The sequence below is a fragment of the Carlito syrichta genome, unplaced genomic scaffold, assembly GCF_000164805.1.
Source record: "Carlito syrichta isolate Samal-C Ts95f unplaced genomic scaffold, Tarsius_syrichta-2.0.1 Scaffold222157, whole genome shotgun sequence".
NCBI lineage: Eukaryota > Metazoa > Chordata > Mammalia > Primates > Tarsiidae > Carlito > Carlito syrichta.
In genome coordinates, this window is record NW_007166253.1 from 49325 (window position 1) to 67937 (window position 18613).

At 41.2% G+C, this 18613-nt stretch overlaps 1 protein-coding gene across 1 annotated transcript in view; it reads right to left on the bottom strand.

Moving 5' to 3' along the window:
- The window catches only part of LTBP1 (latent transforming growth factor beta binding protein 1), a gene marked incomplete at its 3' end in the record, with an annotated part of 310157 nt that overhangs the window by 47669 nt on the left and 243875 nt on the right, over nt 1–18613 (bottom strand). Inside the window, exons 10-14 of the mRNA XM_008051691.2 lie at nt 9991–10158; nt 6574–6801; nt 4370–4392; nt 850–949; nt 247–345 (exon numbers count right to left, since the gene is read on the bottom strand). Of these exons, the coding sequence (XP_008049882.2) occupies nt 247–345; nt 850–949; nt 4370–4392; nt 6574–6801; nt 9991–10158 (618 nt within the window). The remainder of the gene's footprint in view (nt 1–246; nt 346–849; nt 950–4369; nt 4393–6573; nt 6802–9990; nt 10159–18613) is intronic.

Sequence of the window (18613 nt, forward strand, 5' to 3'; positions counted from 1 at the left end):
CCCCGGGCCCGCCTCATCCGCCATGCGACATTATTCTTTTAAAGCATACTTTAATAGCTATGTGATACTCCAAAGCCTATGCACTATAATTTATCTATAGTCCTCCTTTTTAACTATATTTAGATTATTTCCAAATATTTGCCATAATGACCAACCCTGCATGAGCAATCCTGTATATGTGATACTGCATTTAAAATGAGGTTCTGACCCACGTCAGACACATCACACAACAAACACTGCACCGACCTGTTACTTGAGTAGGAGCGATCACTTGGCTGGCACTGGACGTGGACGCCTCGGGGGCGATTTCAACAGGCACAGGAGGTGATGTTTTTTCAATCACTACTGTATGAGGAAGTCAGGGATAAAAAGCAAATTAAAGCCTGCTATGTGCGTTGAGATCTCATTTCCAAATGCAAGCATAATTCAGTCCAGCCAGAGATCATAGTCGTTTCTGGACATAAAGAACTGTTATAGCTTCTGAAAGCTCATGGTATTCATCTACGGCTCTGGTTTCAATATTTAGCAAGAGTATCTGAGCACGACTCAGAAGCCAAGAAAAATGACCATTCATCACACAGTGACCTTCAATAATGTGTGAGTAATAGATATACCACTCCTGATCCCAGAAAACAGTGAAAAACCCATCTTTCCCATTATAATAATTCCAATACTATACCTCACACTCACATTCAATATATATACTCATATATCTAAGCGAGCGCTTTTCACACTTAACTTCAATGATGCATCCTAATGATTTATTAAGCAAAATCAAAGACAAACGGGTCCTATCTTATGCTTTCATTCAGAATACTCTGACAGACAGCACACATCACCACAGGCTACCTGGGAACTGTGGATGCAGATGAATGGTTGAAATGCCTGGAGAGAGCTGGGGTTGGCCCGGCTCAAGTTTGGTTTTCTCTTGATCCAATGAAGGTATTTCCTGGATGGTTGTGTTAAAGTGAGGGAGGGGGCGGGCAGGGGGGGGAGGAAGAGAGAGAGGAATAGAAAACAGAAATTATTTTTAGCTTCCCACATATTACTGTATTTATTAGTTTGTTACTTATTTAATTAATTATACTCTCAGAAAGGCAAAGAGATACCACAGGACCTTACCTGTGCAATTGTGTGAAATTAAAAGCAAACAAACTACTGCCATGGTGCTCCTATGACAAGCTGCCGTGTTTCCCATGCACGCATCCTTGGCCGTGTCTCCCTGAGGCCCAAAGTCAGGCTTTTTAAGCAAATGTCTTGGCCCAGGGGGCCGTATTTGGTCTGCAACTGGGCAAAAATAACCCCCAAGGAGGACCAAGCCTTCACCCCATTCACATGGCTCAGCCCCACTAAGGTGACCAGTCACATGCAGTAGATCAAATAATGGATGCAGCAGATGCGTCGAAAGAAGGAACACGCGGTGAGTTCAAATATTTTAAACCAGCCAGTCATCATGGCCTCCTTTCACCTCACATCTGGTAACTCTACCACTCCAGCTCTCTGAACAGACAGAGCCAGGCCGAGCAACAGAAAACCGCTGTCTAGGAGGAGGATTTGAGGTTTGCGCACACGTCCTGGTGCCCACTCCTGTCCCCTGGCCCTCAAGCAAAAAAGCAGTCGTCATCCATGGCTCAGCGTCTGCTTACAGCTCCTTAGGGCCCATGCAGACCAGCCTATTATCCTAGCTAAGGGTCCGGACTTCACCCACACCAGAGGGACCCCAGAAAGCTCACAGCACCATTACACTGAGAGTCTAGATCACGTTCCCTGGTCACTGCTGTCTTCCAGAAGGCTTACTCTTACTCTGTTGGCTTCTGCTCACCTCCTAGCCCTTTTCCTGTTTCAACAGTCATCTTTCTTCTGCATTTTCTGAAAGAGCCTGCCTGAAGAGCTCATCACAGATCCCATTTTGTAGATGTGAATGCCTACAGGGTGGGTAATTCCATTGAGATGTACCTCAAATCCGCCCCCTCCAATGCTGTCCAGGCTCTCATGCCCACTTGGTCATTTCTGCCAGTGCCACAGTCATAAGTCTATGTAAAATCACTTCTTAGTGCTCCCTCTTTCATTCCTCACTCCAAACCTTGCCTTCCAGCACTTTCTTACGGCTGTTCACCTTTTTCCCTATCCATAGACTCCACGGCCCCAGCTCGACCCCCTTTCTTATTCTCAGCTTGTGGTCATCACCCACTTGGCTTCCCAGCTGTCCTCTTTCTTTCGACCTCAGTGAACGAATCCTGCCAGAATGCCTCTCCCAGAAATACCAAGCACTTAGTATTCTTCCCTATTTTTCTTCTCTTTTTTGAGAATATAAACTAGCTTTTGACGACCTATGAGAGATGAGTTCAACCAGTCTCAGTCGCACGGCACCCTGTTCCCCGTGGCCATGGTCAATGCCATCAGGGAGCTGACCCTAATCAGGTGTGAACTCACTCCTGCTGTGCACAGATAGAACTTCCCCATCAGCAGAGGCAGTGGACATGAGAATCTGCACCACTTCCCAGGTGAGAAGTCTGGGGTCCTGAGCCTTCCAAAGGAGCCCCCAATTCTCTTTCTAAGTCTTTCCTCACCATGCTGTGCTCTCCCCCACACTGAGGCAGGACCCTTCTGAAAATGCAGGAGTAAGAAAAGGGTCGAACCTAAGATTAATTGGACTTTCAGTAGAAAAGGGAAAATAAGTTACTTCCTGTTTCTTTGTGCTACTTTTTTCGTGGGCTTTCCACTTTGGTGGGCTACATGTTCAAACTTTTGGCAAAATCCAATCAGGATAGTGATCTTGTAAGCCAAGCAGCAAACAGGCCATGCAAATGAAATAACTATGTAAAACCAATCAGTGTGTAATATGTAATGCTAACTGCAGCCTCGAGTTACAAAATATCCAATCAAATGAATAATGCCAAATTGTAACCTTATAAGGGAGACAAAGAGGTTACAATGTAAATAATTAATATATAAGGCAATGTCTCGCTGTTTTAGGGGCTCAGCCTTTGGATGTGAATCTAGTGCCAATGAATAAAGGCAGCTTCCTGGCAAGACATCTCGGTGTCCCATCTCCCTCTGTGGTCAGTTCCTGCTACAACACCTGTGTACATGCAGTCACCCGCCCCTGGACCATCCTCCTGTCTCTTCACCTACTTCATGACATCACAAGACCTTCGTAAGGTAGCAAGACCACAGACTAAGAGTGCATCTTCCCTACGACTGCCTCACCAGATAAAATGCAATAAAAGTATACAAGAAAGTGTTCAGACTCTCTTTCAGATTCTTAATGAGAGTCACTATCAAATCAATCATAGGCAGAGAAGAACTGGGTTACCATGCAGCTGCCAGGCCATTGGCTGGTGTGCTCACCAGGGAAATGACACCTCTCAGGCACCAAGCAGAACTAAATTCAAACTCAACAACACTGGAAACGTCTCTCCATCACTGACTTTTGAGATGCCAAGTGCTGCAAATGGGCACGCAGAGTATGCCTATCTGTGGTGCCTTTTCTGAGCTCAATATAATATGGCTTCTCTGATGAGTGCTAACACTCCAGAATTATAATTCTTTTCTTCTTAAGTTATAACATATATGTTACTCTATCCCATATTTACAAGCTAAAGATTTAAAAAACCATAGTAATTTACATATGTCTTGCACCCCTCTAAATTCTAATAGTGCCTTCTTGCCCACTGAATGAATGGTACCTAAATGTATAAACACTAAGAAGTTACCTCATTTCCATATGATCATCCACTAAACAACCAAAGCAAGATTCAGAGAAAGAACAAAATACATAAGAGGACTTAGAGCCAGAAACTGTCTAAATTTCCTACTAACAAGGCTCCCAATTCAGAAACCCCCTGCACGGCCAAAAGCCAGTAGACTGCTAAACATGTCTAAGAAGAAACATTCTAGTATATGATTGTAACTTTCCAGGGTAGGCTCTGTTCTAATTCAATTCAAACGTGGATGTTAGATTTCAGTTGAGTTAAGCACCTCATTCACTATATGTGCATCTAAGAATATACAATTACCTAAACATGTAGGAGCCTTTCTTTCCATGGATGGTCCAGACAATTAGTTGATTCACTGATTTTAATGTCCCAGAGTTCCATTATTCTCCAGTTTCTTGCTCACTAGAATTTAAGCTTCATGAAAGTAGGGAGTTTTGTCTGATTTGTTCTCTATTGCTTTCCTAGCTCTGAGAACAATGCCAGTAACATAATGGGTGCTCAATAAATGTTTCTTGAAAAACTGAATGCTATTTTAAACCAAATGAGGCATAATACATACAATCTATATTTAAGTCTTTAAAAAAGCATATTCTAAGAGGAAATCATTTTAAACGTTTAAAAACAAAATTTGCAAACAATGAATAAATTACCTTTTCAGGGGGTATAGTTGCCACTAAAACCAGAAAAGAAAGAGAGAATTAGTACAACTTAAGACAACTTACTGTATTGTATTTCAATTTTTAAAAAGCAATAAGAGTCCAGAAGGATTAAGAATCAAACCACAGCAAATGCAGAATTAAGGTCATCTGCCATCTCAGGGGAATTTTACACATGACTGATAGAGAACTCTCAGTGCTATGTTATGCCCCAACTACAGTTCAGGGAGTAGATGTGAATTAGTCTTTCAAATCTCCCATTCCAAACTAAGATAATTAAACTAAAAAGTTAAAGAAGGCAATACTTTCCAGTACATTCTTTTATGCCTAATCTCAATTATGTGGGACTTCCCATATCTTAGAAAACAAGCATTTTCATTAATTGGTCAAATACTTGCCCTTAATGTAGTATATAATATATAAAATGTTCTCTGGAGTCAATGTTAAGAAAATGTCACTTATTTCAATAATAGACATGAGAATTGGGGCCATATTCCTGGAGTATTCCAATCCTTAATGAAGTCCTATGAACATGTTTACAAAGATGTGCTACCCAAGTAATAAAAAAGAATCTCACAATCTATCAAGAGTCAATTAGCATCCATCTATTGAACAAATTACACATTACATAACCATAAACATTATTGGCAGGGGTGCTGCATTTTAAAAGACTTGCTTTTCATTAATCAGCCCTTCATATTAGTCCACAAGCCCTGGGTCAACAATCACCAGGATATTTCTCATGAGTAGGTCAGGGGCTCCATAAACATATTTGTATACGGGTTGGGTAGGTGCACTAGCCCTAAAAGCAATCAGGGTACTAGATACATTAAAATCAAAGCTGTAGTATTCTTCTAGTTGGACAAAGTCAACTAGCTTTTGGTCTTGCCTAACCTACCACCAAGAAAGTACTGAGGCAAAATCTGAACCAAAGCCCATTTCCTGCCTGTGCAAAGCATAAAACAGTTGCACACATCCGGCCATGACACTAAGTACACAGGGGAAACTGATCAGTACTGTTAATTCCAGGTGATGCCCTGCTTACTCTACCTATCTAAGGAAGAAGTGTAACAAGCAAAAGAGTAGACTAAAATAGGCCAGAACACATGAACATTCAGAGCCCAGGAAAAAACCTGCCTACCCAAAAGAAGACTGCACTAAGCTCCCAGCCCACCACGAGACTGGGCACCCCACCTCCTCACAAGACCCATAAATGGGCACCTTGAATTCTGACCTAAGAATGAACTATGAAAAGCCAACAGGAGCTTCATTAGAATGTATATATATTAGAATATTCTTTATATTCTCCACACAAATCTAAAATGTTTGTTCTATCTGGGGTGAGAATTTTTGTAGTAACCAAGATATTCCAGGTTTCAGATACACTGGTTTATAAGAAGAGACAGAGATGATCACTTCCTGAATGCCAGAGAGATCATCAAGGCAATTTTGTCTCCAGAGTACAAGGCCTTGAACCATTTCCTGGGGAAAACGTGCTCATCGGTCACCAGTCCCATTACATCCTCTTTGTATGCTACCTGGCAAGGCATGTCCCCTCTCTAGGTCCCACGTTTCTCTGACAGTAAATCAAAGGACCATCTTAGGTGATCTCCAGGGCCCTGTGACCGTCTCTTCCCTTCCTTCATTTTGTCTTCCATTGCCCTGACTGCCCATTCAACTTTATTTCATGGAAGCTCAGTCGTCGATGTTTCAATTTTTTAAAAGTTGAAAAGTGGATTCCACTTCATAAAGTAATTACATATTTATTAAACGGGCCTCTAGACGAGGAATGAATTAAGGCCATTCCCTGAAAGATCTAAGTCTTTCTCCAGGAATAAACACCAAGATAAAAGGGCCCCAAAGCAGCAAGACAGTGCCCTGAGATTACCATGGAATACTGTTATGGGTTAGGTACATATTATTTTAGAGCGGTGGCTCTCAATCAGGGGTAATTTTGCCTCCCCCCCCCCCACCTTGGAATATCTGCAATGCTTGCACTTTTCTTTTTGGAGGCAGAAGGATGCTACTAGCATTTAGAGGTTACAGGTCACAGATACTCCTAAACGGTCTACATCAAAGAGTTATCCAGCCTAAAGTAGCTGAGGCTGAGAAACTATTCTAGAGGGGTATAACCATGGAAACCAGAGCAAAGACATGCAGACGAACGGCTAGAGCCCACAATCCAGCTCCACGCTCACCTTCTGGCTCCGCCACTCCTGGCCCGTGTTCCCGGGAGAAGGTCAGGGCCTCCACTGGCTCTTCCTTGGCTGGGAGAGGTGGAGGATGAGTACTTTTAGCAACAGGTTGAGTGTTCTTTGGCTTGACAAATACAGGTCCTTTACCTACATGGTGATGGATTGGCCTGCGTCTATGAACGCCAGAAACCGTATAACCCATTCCACCAGGACAGATTTCCTTAAAAGCAGCTAGATTTGGGATGGGAAAATATTCCTTTTAAAAATCTAACAGTGCAAACTTATACAGAGGAAAACAGCATGATGAATATCTCTTAATAAATCACCACTAATATAGTTACATTTTAAAACTTCAAAGACAGATGCAAAACGTAAGCAAATCGCTTGAATTTCTGATATACTTGCTTATTTACAGAAAAAATTCCAACCTTTTCTTTTACTAAACATTTCTCTGTTAATTCCTTATCATACTCAATTAGAATACATATATTACAAACATAGCCTAGCTTTTAGCATGTATTTTATATATCATATTATATATAGTCACCTCTCAGGATCTGTGGGGGATTAAAATCCCTGTGGCTATCAAAATCTACAATGCTCCAGATTCCTTACATGAAATGACATAGAAGTCAGCTTTCCATATCTGTGGGTTCTGTGTCCACAAACTCAACTAATTATCTGGGTTGAATCCATGGACGCAGAACCCATCAATACAAAGGGCCGACTGTGTGTGGGTGTATATATATACATGGGGTGCCCCAAAAATGTGTACACATTTTAAGTAGGATATTCACGCAAAAGATAGCATTAATCAAATGAATGCTAGCGTCACCATGCGACAGGCAGGACAAAGAAAATGGTGGAATCGTTTGGGCGACAGGGTGAGACTCCAACTCAAAAAAAAAAAGAAAAGAAAATGATGGAATCACTGTTGAGCAAACATCATACTACACATTGCTGTCATAATGCAATTAACTTCAAAAAGTAATACATAGATAATATCTCTTAAAATGTGAATACATTTTTTTGGGCACCCCGCATACATATTTACACACACACATATGCAATCAATTGGGAGATATTATATATATATATGTGTGCGTGTATATATATATATAAAATATTATTACATAATATATTATGAGGCTTATGTATAAAAGACACTATACATTATATATAGTTCATGTGGTATGTATGCTTAATATTGGCAAAAAATCAGGCTTTTTTCTTTTCTTCTTGGTTTGATGCAATTCTATAAGTTATTAACGAAGTGCTCAGTGACACCTCTCTAAGCTAGATGACAAGCAAGAAGGTTAAAAAAGAAAAGAAAAGAAAAAACCCTATTCAGGGAGATGAGGCACTGAAATCCTCATAGTTTGAATCCTCGTGGTTTGTTTGGAAGGACCCAAAGAATTCAGTCAACATGCTTGTATCGGCCATTATGAGGATGTTGGTTTAGAAGGATTAAAAAGGGGAGGGCCTTTGAAGGGAGATTCCCAGGACAGAGAGAGGAAACCCAGCATAGTGAGACATGCTAGGGACGATGGACCGAAGTCAGGACAGAAAGGAAATGACAGATCAGGATGCCACCATGATCAGGTCAAAGGTCATGGAATGCCAACTGGGTAAAAGCCAGGCCGTGACCAGCTGGTTTAACTAACCGGAGGCCCAGGAGCTATTCTGTGGCACCTCTCCTTGCTAGGAGGGGAAAAAAAGTGGTTTTGTATTCTTAAAAAAAAAAAAAAGTAGACTGGGCACATGTAATGTGTTAACCTCTACTGTGTAGCCCCTTGAATAAGTAAAGGGAAGGCAGGCAGGGGCGACAAGACAGTGTGTGGCCTGAGGGGATGAGGAAAATCCCCCTCAGCCCTTTGGTGTTAGTTTGGAGGCAGATAATCAGATGCAGACACCAAAGAGCTCATGGTCAGCTTTGTCATTTCAACTTTTAAAACGGAAGTAAAATATGTCATTTCTTGCTTCCACGGAAGAAGAGATCTTCTATTGAATGTTCAGGGTCTAAAATTAGTCCTCAGTTAAAAGGAGACTCTTAAATATACCTCATGGCATGCTAAAATATTGTTTTCCTAAGGCTCACACACTAAAAGGTGAAACCGTGTTCTTGCATTTAACTGGGAAGCACAATTCTTGAAAGGATGTTTCCAGAAGAAAACATGTTTTGTTTTACCAAAGCTAAAGCATCCATAAACTAAATACTTTCACTGGAAAATCGCATGACCAAAAATTAGTTAAGTGCGAAAATTTTATCTTTAATAATGTTGTCAAATGTAGTCATAGTATCAGTGAGGAACATCCCTGAGTTACATTCACCATCTTGATTGATGCTTCATATAAGGATGACAAAGCTACCAAAATTGAATTCCAAGAGAAATGTGTCTATGAATTATAAAGATTATTTACTTGATTATTAATAATGAGTAAATCAGATGGCACAGGTTGGTACCAGAGCCCTTTGGAGGCGTCTTAAGGTATCCAGTCTCCCAACATACCATCAATGGTGTATTACCCTTTCTGATTCTTTCTGATTTTAACCATCAACAAAGGTGGATCATGATGCTCAAATTTGTATTCAAACCTTGTCTGCTACTCAGCCCGTGAGAGTTAATATACTTCCTTAGGTGGGCAGATCTCATCAATAAGCCATTGAGTAGACTGTGCTAGGCCCACCTCAGCCATTGAAATTGAGGCCACCCCTTCCTTCATAACATCATGCCTGATACCCGCAGGCTGTGTTTCTTTCTATTCTATTTAACTCTTGTAGATCCTGCTTGAGAAGCTGGTGGCTTCTTGGTAGAACTAAGGTCATTAAAGAGATAAATTTGCCTTTTTAGGGCATTAGGCAATTAGGCACCAAACTGAGGGTTAAAGAATAATTAACTTCTTCATCTCCAACTCCCCTGGAAGCTCATAGGAGTTTTGGCAGGTTCTGTCCTTGAGTTATTAATCTTCATGACAAGAACTCAACCATGAATATAATTCCCTCTATTTCCAATTAAAGAAATTAAGCACGCTGCTCAGTAAGGGAATGAATGAGTCGGCCTGCAAAGGCCAAGTGACTGTGAAGGGGGAACAGTCAAGCACTCATCAGGAAGGCCCAAGGCCTGGCAGAGCTTCTGGGCTCTCTATACTCAAGGATCAGACTTTGAGTCCTGAAAGTGGAGGATAAAATATAACGACTTTTCTTAATATTCCAAAGGAAGTCTAATGTTACACAGAAATGAAAACATCTCTGACACAATTTCCCCCTGATTCAGCCTTGTACGTCTATGGTTTCTCCAACTGTGATAATAACCTTTACCCCGTATTGTGAAAAATTAAAGTCAGGAACCAACAGTGACCCAAGCCACCAAAGCTGTCCTCATACTCATGTGCCTGGGCGTACGGGTGGGCGTGTCTTACCTGTGCCTGGAAGGGGACATTTCTCACAGTGTGGGCCCCAGGCCTTGCCCACACTACAACAGCAGAGCTGCTTGGTGAGGTGGACAGACAGAGGGTGCATACACTGTCTCCCGGAACTGACAAGTCGGTAACAGGGCCCTTTCTCTTCCGAGACCACAGGGGGATCCGCTGAAGCAGAGAGAGAGAGCCTGACGTCACGCGCAAAACAGAAACCAGGTGGACTTTTCAAGTCACAGTTAGATGAACCTTCAAGTGTGATTAGCGGCCACACTTCAGAGTAAATCCATCCGGATTGAAGGTACCACCTGTCTTGATGAGGAGTTCGTTTACCAAGTGGTTTTAGAGTCAGGATGCCAAATGTCATGACAGCAGTTCTCCTTGTCCCTGTCTGGTCCTTTCTTCCATTTTAACAAGCCTTCACTCAGGTATGTGAACATAAGTAAAAGGAAACTATTTCAACAAAAACCCACCTGCCCATAGGAATGTAGTCACCTACTACCCAAATCACGACCTAGTTTGCTTTTTCATATTTAGCCACAGTAGAGATAGGCCTAGGGAAGCATCTGGTGAATAGACAGGTATGATGCACAATCAGGAACATGGTTGATGCCACAAGCCAGCAGTTGTTCTACTTTCTCTGAGGATGGCGAGAGAGCATGCCGGGGAACGTGGCCAAGAGGCAGAAAGCAGCTTCTCACCTGCAGTGCCCTACAAGGCCCCTGTGTTACCCAGACAGCACACAGGAGAAGGAACAAAAGATGTGTTCAACCTCTCAGAAAACATTGCAAGAGCACACCAGGCTCCAGACATCCAACACCAAAAGCCTAATCCTAATCTTCTCCTGGAAGTTCAGTAGATGAGAATCCTTCCATCTAACGGCTGGTCATTTTACTAGGCGCCCAGGGCATATAAAAGAATAAGTAAGATACATGAACTTCGAGAAGTTCATGTTCTGATACAAACGTGGATGGAGTATGTTCTACAGACCCAGATCCAGGTCAAGCCTCAACTGTTGAATCAGAGCAAACTTGGCATCCCCTCTGCCCATCCCCCAACCCAGTCAGAGCTTCTTCTAATCATGTCGCCATCCAGATGTGCTTTCCCCGACTTGCCCTCCCCTCATCCAATTCTTCCAGCACCTGAAGATCCCAAGCCACGTGCCCTTTCTAGTCCACATTTCGTTCTTCCCACAGGCCTGACATCTCAGTTAGATGCTACAAGAAACAAGCTGATCACATTAAGGTGCTGGGGGCTGCAGAGAAAGGATTTTACAGCCAGACAGACCTGGGTTCAAACTGTGGAGCTCGCCAGCAGTACAGTTTAGGGGAACTCACTTAGACTATCATGATTCACTTTATGTACCCACTTGGGTAGGCCACAGTACCCACATTTGTGGTCAGATACTGGCCTGGATATCTGTGAAGGTATTCTTTTTACGTGAGATTAATATTTACATCAGAAGACTCGGAGTAAAGCAAATTATCCTCTATAATGTGGGCGGGTCTCATCCAATCAGTTGGTGACCCAAGAGAAAACAAAGGCTGATCTGCCCTGAGGAAGAGAAAATTCTGCCAGCAGGCTGCCTTCTTCAACTCCACCACCGGGGCTCCAATCTGCCAGCCCACCCTATGGATTTTGGACTATGCCAGCTCCTACAGCTTTGTAAGCCAGAGTGAAGAAAGTCTAAGATCAATATTATGGGTGAATTGGGGATGAGCAGGGCATAGAGGGAGGCAAAGGAGACCTTCCTGAAGTTTCAGAACGGACACAGGATGTCTAGTAAGGACGGTTCTGCTAGGAGCACCTAAGAAAAGTGGTAAAAATGGAGAAGCATGAGCGTTCGCTCTCTCCTATTCACTTTCTAGAGTCTGGGCAAAGTAAGCTATGAAAGACCAAAGGTCACAGACCAAAAAGAAAAATAAAGTTTAAGAACAGAGTTCCTATCGACATAAGGATAGTAAGACCCTGGAATAAGTAAACATCACTTAGTTACAACGTGTGTGTGTGTGTGTGTGTGTGTGTGTGTGTGTGTGTGTGTGTGTGTGTGTGTGTGTGTAAATTATAGAGTTTTAGAACATGCACATATATTCTAGTTTAGCTCAACAGGATTTTGCTCTAAAATCTCCTCTCCAAATTGACAGTTCGGAAATTACAACACATGTTTTCATAGAAACAATGTTGGGTCATCCCACAAGAGCCTATTTTATGTATGGTGGGGCTATCTGTAACAATAATTGCATCAGTGTCCGTTCCAGGTCCTAGGAACAAGAGCAGAGTTCCCTCAAGACCTTGACATTGGTGAATAGCAGCACTGGCTCCCTTCACGCCCACTTCCTCACATGCACCTCCACCATGTATCTAGGGTACTGACACCAGCTCAGGTGCCAGGCCTGTTCTACTCATCCTGGTTCCCGACCTCAGTACTATTCTGAAGTAACCTACCATGCTGTTTCCACAATTAAGCTAAGAGTCCCAATGAACCCTGTAGTGCTTTAAGGGATTCATGTGTGTGCTAAGAAATTGCTTGTTAATGAAAGCAAGTCTCTCTCGTTGCTGAATTCCCAAGCAATGTGACATTTCAGGCATGTTATCACCTAGAGAATAAAGAATAATGTCTTTAGAGAATAAACACATTAAGTCGAGTGAGCTAACTCTTCCCAAATATCTTATCCTGTAAGATCTGGATTCTAGAGGCCTTTTCTTCCCACCATTTCCTAATCCAAATATTCTCCATGAATTCTGGAGTATCTTGGGTCTGGATATTTTTTCCATGACAGCTCCCAAAGCAGGTCAAGTAGAGGTCTTTAGAAGAGGAGAAGAGAGAACCATTGGCTTGCAGAATCATCAATAAGTCAACTGTTAGCTAATCAGGAAGTGTCAGCTTATGTTCTAACTAAGCATTTCAACCTGTCTCAGGTGCACATGAGAAAAATGAACTAATAATACATCTGCTCCTTCCTTCAAAAGATGGAAGAAGGGATAGGAGGAAACCAGGGAAAAGATCTGGTTTACATACCTAAATTTTATTTGTTTGTTTATTTATTCATTCATTCATTTGCTTATTTATTTATTCTTGAGTTGGAGTCTCACTCTATCGCCCAGGCTGGAGTGCCGTGGCACACTCACGGCCACTCCAGCATCAACCTCTAGGCTCCGGCGATCCTTCCGCCTCAGCCTTCCAAATACCATGCCTGGCTAATTTTTTGATTTATTGTAGAAACGAGGTCTCGCCATGTTGCCTGAGGTGGTCTCGAACCCGCGGGCTCAGGCAATCCTCTTGTTTCAGCCTTCCAAAGTGCTGGGATTATAGGCTTGAGCCACTGCACCCGGTCTAAATTTTTTAATGACACATAATCATAATTGGTACATATTTATGGGGTACATGTGATATTTGGTTCCATGCATAGAATATTTAAAGATCAAGTCAGGATATGTGGGGTACACCACTTAAAGTATTTATCATGTCTATGGGTTGGGAACATTTCAAGTCCTCTCTTCCAGCTATTTAAAAAAACATAAGACATTGTTGGAAACTATAGTCACTCTGCTATCAACCATCAGATCTTATTCCTTCTACCTTACTGCATGTTTTTATCCATTAACCAACCTCTGTTCACTCCCTCACCCCTCCCTTAACCCATTCACACACCCTTTCCAGCCTCTGCTATCATTCTACTCTCTACCTCCACGGGACCCACTTTTTCAGCTCCCACAAGAGCGTGAAAACATGTGATGTTTGTCTTTCCATGTCTGGCTTATTTCACTTAACATGGTGACTCCAGTTCCATCCATGTCGCTGCAATTGATATTTCGTTCTTTTTCACAGTGGAATAGTATTTCATTGTCTAGATAAACACCGCATCTTTTTTATCCGTTCATCCACTGATGAAAATTTGGGTTGACTTGATATCTTGGTTATAGCGAATAGCGCTGTGAGCGCCAGTGTCCCTTTGATATTCTAATTTATTTTCCTGTGGACAAATATTCAGTAGTGGGATTGTTGGATCATACAGTAGCCCTATTTTTGGTTTTTGAGAAAGTGCCATGTTGTTTTCTATGGATGTATTAATTTACACTCCCAACAGCGTATATGAGTTTTCTTTTCTCTGTATCCTCACCAGCATTTGCTAATTTTTTTGTCTGTTTAATAACAGTCACTCTAACTGGGGTGAGATGATATGTCATTGGGGTTTTGATTTGTCTTTTCCTGATAATTAGTGATGCCGGGCATTTTTCCATATACTCTTTAGCCATTTATCTTCTTTTGATAGACATAAAAAGAAGACACATTGCCATTTTTAAAATAAAATTATTTGATATTTTTACTGTTCAGTTGTTTGAGTTCCTTGAGTTCCTTGTACACTCTGGATATTAGATCCTAGTCAGATTGTTTACAAATTTTTTCCCCTTTCAACAGGTTTTTTCTTCACTCTGTGGACTGTTTCCTTTGCTGTACAGGGACTTTTTAATTTAATGTGATCCCATCTATTTTTGTTTCTGTTGTCTCGCCTTTGAGGTCTTAGCCATAAAATCCTTGTCTAGACCTATGTCCTAAAGGGTTTCCCTTATGTTTACTTCTAGTAGTTTTATAGATTAGGGTCTTACAATTAAGTTATGAATCCACCATGAACTAATTTTTGTGTATGGTGAGAGATAACAATTCCATTTCATTCTTTTGCCTATGAATATCCTATTTTCTGAAGAGCACCATTTACTGAAGATGGTGCCCTTTCCCCATTGTATATTCTTGGTGTGCATTGTCAAAAATCAGTTGGCTGTAAATACATGAGTTTATTTGTGGGTTCTCTATTCTGTTCCATGGGTGTATATGTCTGCTTCTATATCAATACCAATACTGTTTTGTAACTGATTGTGAACAATCAATTGAGATAACTATCTTCGGGCCAGCCTGTGTCTGTTCATCAGAAATACTGGTCTGTAGTTTTTTTTTTATTATGGTTGCATGCTTGTTTGTTTTTAGTATCAGGGTAATGCTGGCCTCATATATTGAGTGAGGAAGAATTTCCTCCTCTTCGATTTTCTGGACCAGTTTGAGGAAAATTGGTGTTAATTCGTTGTAGGTTTAGTAGAAATTGGCAGTGAAGCCATTTGGTTCTGGGCTTTTCTTTGTTCGAGACTTTTATTACTGATCCAATGTCATTACCCATGATTGGTCTGTTCAAGTTTTCTGTCTCTTCCTGAGTCAATCTTTGTAGGTTATATGTGTCTGGGAATGTATCTATTTCCCCTAGGTGTTCCAGTTTGTAATAATTGCTCATCATAGTCCCTGTTCTTTTATATTTCTGTAGTGTCAGTTGTAATGTCTCCTTTTCCATTTCTGATTTTGCTTATTTGGGTCTTCTTTTTTTCTTCTTAGTCTAGCTCGAAGTTGATTGATTTTGTTTATCTTTTCAAAAATCCAACTTTTCATTTCATTTGATACGGTTCAGTTTCTATTTTGTTTAGTTCCACTCTGATCTTCATTATTTATTTCCTTCTATTAATTTTGAGTTTGGCTTGTTCTCGCTTTTCTAGATCCTTGAAGTGCATCAAAATTTTTCTACTTTTTTGAAGTAGGTATTAAATTTCCATGTATCTATACGGTTTACAAAGTTTCTTTTGCTATTGATTTCTAGTTTTATTCCATCGTCATTTGAGAAGATATCACAGTAGTGTCTGGGATTTCCTCAGTGGCTTAAGGTATAATTTTGATTTTACATTTGTTAAGGACCAGGCATGATGTCTCATGCCTGTAATTCCAGCACTTTGGGAGTCTGAAATGGGAGGACTGCTTGAGCCCAGAAGTTGAGACCAGCCTAGGCAACAGAGTAAGACCTCATCTCTCAAAAACAAACAAACAAATAAAAAACAACCCAAAATTAGCCAGCATGGTGATACATGCCTATAGTTCCAACTACTTGGGAGACTGAGGCAGAAGGATCACCTGAGCCCAGGAGGTAGAAGTTGTGGTAAGCTGTGATCATGCTTCTGCACTCCAGCCTGGGCAACTGAGTTAGACTTCAACTCAAAAAAACCCCACAACTGTTAAGACTTGTTTCATGTTCTAACATATGACCTATTCTAGAGAATGCTCCATGAGCTGATGAGAAGAATGTGTACTCTGTAGCTGTTGGATAAAATATTCTGAAAATGTCTGCTAGTTCCATTTGTTCCTAAGTGTAGTTTAAATCCAATGTTTGACAATTTCTGTCTAGATGATCTATTTAATGCTGAGTGGGGTATTGAAATTGCCAACTATGATTGTACTGGAGTCTTTAGATCTAATAACATTGTTTTATATATCTGGGTGCTTTGGTATTGGGTGCATATATGTTTAGAACTATTATATTTTTCTGAATTGATCCCTCTATCATTATATAATAACCACCTTTGTCCCTTTTTACTGTTTTTGACTTAAAGTCTGTTTTATTTGATATATGTATAGCTACTCTTACTCTTTTTTTTTTGAGTTGGAGTCTCACTCTGTCGCCCAGACTGGAGTGCAGTGGCCGCTCCCGGCCACCACAACCTCCCGGCCACCGCAACCTCGCCTGCTGGGCTCCGGCGATCCTTCCGCCTCAGCCTTCCAAGTAGCTGGAATTACAGGCATGCGCTACCATGCCCGGCTGATTTTTTGATTTACTGTAGAGATGAGGTCTCGCTGCCCAGGCGGGTCTCGAGGCAATCCACTCACCTCAGCCTCCCAAAGGCACGGGATCACAGGCTGAGCCACCGAGCCCGGCTCTTTTTTTTTTTTAATTGCATGAAATATCTTTTTCCATCCTTTTACTTTTAGCCTATAGGTGTCTTTACAGGTAAGATGAGTTTCTTTATTTTATTTTATTTTTTTCACTGGAGTCTCATTCTGTTGCCTAGATTGGAGTGCAGTGGCATGCTCCTGGCCACCACAGCCTCAGCCTGCTGGACTCCAGCGATCCTTCTGCCTCAGCCTTCCAAGTAGCTGGAACTACAGGTACGAGCTACCATGCCATTAATTTTTGATTTATTGTAGAGACGAGTTCTCACCAAGTTGCCCGGGTGAGTCTCAAACCCGCAGGCTCAGGCAATCCACTCGCCTCAGCCTCCCAAAGTGGTAGGATTACAGGCTGAGCCACCGAGGCCAGCCGAGATGAGTTTCTTACAGGCAGCACATAGTTGGGTTATGTTTTGTTTTGTTTTTGTTTTTTCAGTTGGAGTCCCACTCTGTTGCTCTGGCTGGAGTGCAGTGGCATGCTCCCAGCCACTGCAGCCTCAACCTGCTGGGTTCAGGTGATCCTTCTGCCTTATCCTTCCAAGTAGCTGGAACTACAGGCAGGCACCACCACGCCCGGCTACAGGTTATGGGGTTATGTTTTTTATCCGTTCAGCCAGTCTATATCTTTGAAGTGGGAAGCTTAACCTGTTTACATCCAAGGTTATTATTGATATATGAGAGCTTATGCTTGTCATTTTGTTAATTGATTTCTTCTTGTTTTGTATATCCTTTGTTCCTTTCCTTCTTTCTTGTTTACCACTGTGGTTTGATGGTTTTCTATAATGGTAATATTTGAGTCCTTTCTCTTTCCTATTTGTATGTTTGCTCCACAAGTAGGTTTTATACTTATTTTCATGTGTTTTCACAAAGGTAGACGCTGTCCTTTAACTTCCAGGTGTAGGACTCTGTGAAGTATTTACTGTAGGGTCACTCTAGTGAGGAATCCTTCCCTCAGCTTTTGCTTGTCTTGGAGAGACTATTTCTCCTTCACCTATGAAGGATGGGTACAGCATCCTTGACTGGCAGGGTTTTGCTTTTGACCACATCATCCCATTCTCTCTCATCATTTCTGCTAAGTAATCCACTGTTAGTCTGAAGGGGGTTCCCTTATAAGTAAATAGACGCTTTTCGCTTGTTTTTCCTTGCTTTTGACACTTTCAACGGTTTGACTATAAATTGCCGTGGAGAAGAACTTTTTAATTGCACCTGTTTGGGGTTCTCTGAGCTCCTGTATCTAGATGTCTAAATCTCATGACAGACTTGGTAAGGCTTCAGCTACAATTTTGTTAGCAAATAGGTTTTCTCTCCCTTTTGTTTGTCTTTATCATTGGGGACACCAAAAATTTGAAAATTTGGTTGCTTTATGTCACATAGGCTTTGTTCATTATTTTTATTTGACTGAGTTATTTCCAAAGACTTGTTTTTAAATTCCAAAATTATTTCTACTGCTTGATCTAGTCTATTGTTGAAGCTTTTAAATGTATCTTGTATTTTATTCAACAAATCCTTCGGTTCCAGAATTTCTGCTTGGCTCTTTTTTATGAAATATATATCTCTTTGGTAAATTTCTCATTTATAGCCTGAATTATTTCTGTGATTTATTTATATTATTTACCTATATTCCCTTATCTCTCACTAAGCTGCCTTAATGTTATCTTGAATTCTTTTTCAAAGATTTCATAAATTTTTCCTTGGAGTCTGTTATTGGAAAAGAAATTTATGAAATCTTTGAAAAAGAACTATTGTGTTCCCTTTGGATGTGTGATCCTTCCTTGCTTTTGCAGGATTCTTATACCCTTATGTTGCTATCCGTGCATCTGCGGTAAAAGTGACTTCTTCCAATTTTTTGAATTTACTATTTTTGGGGAA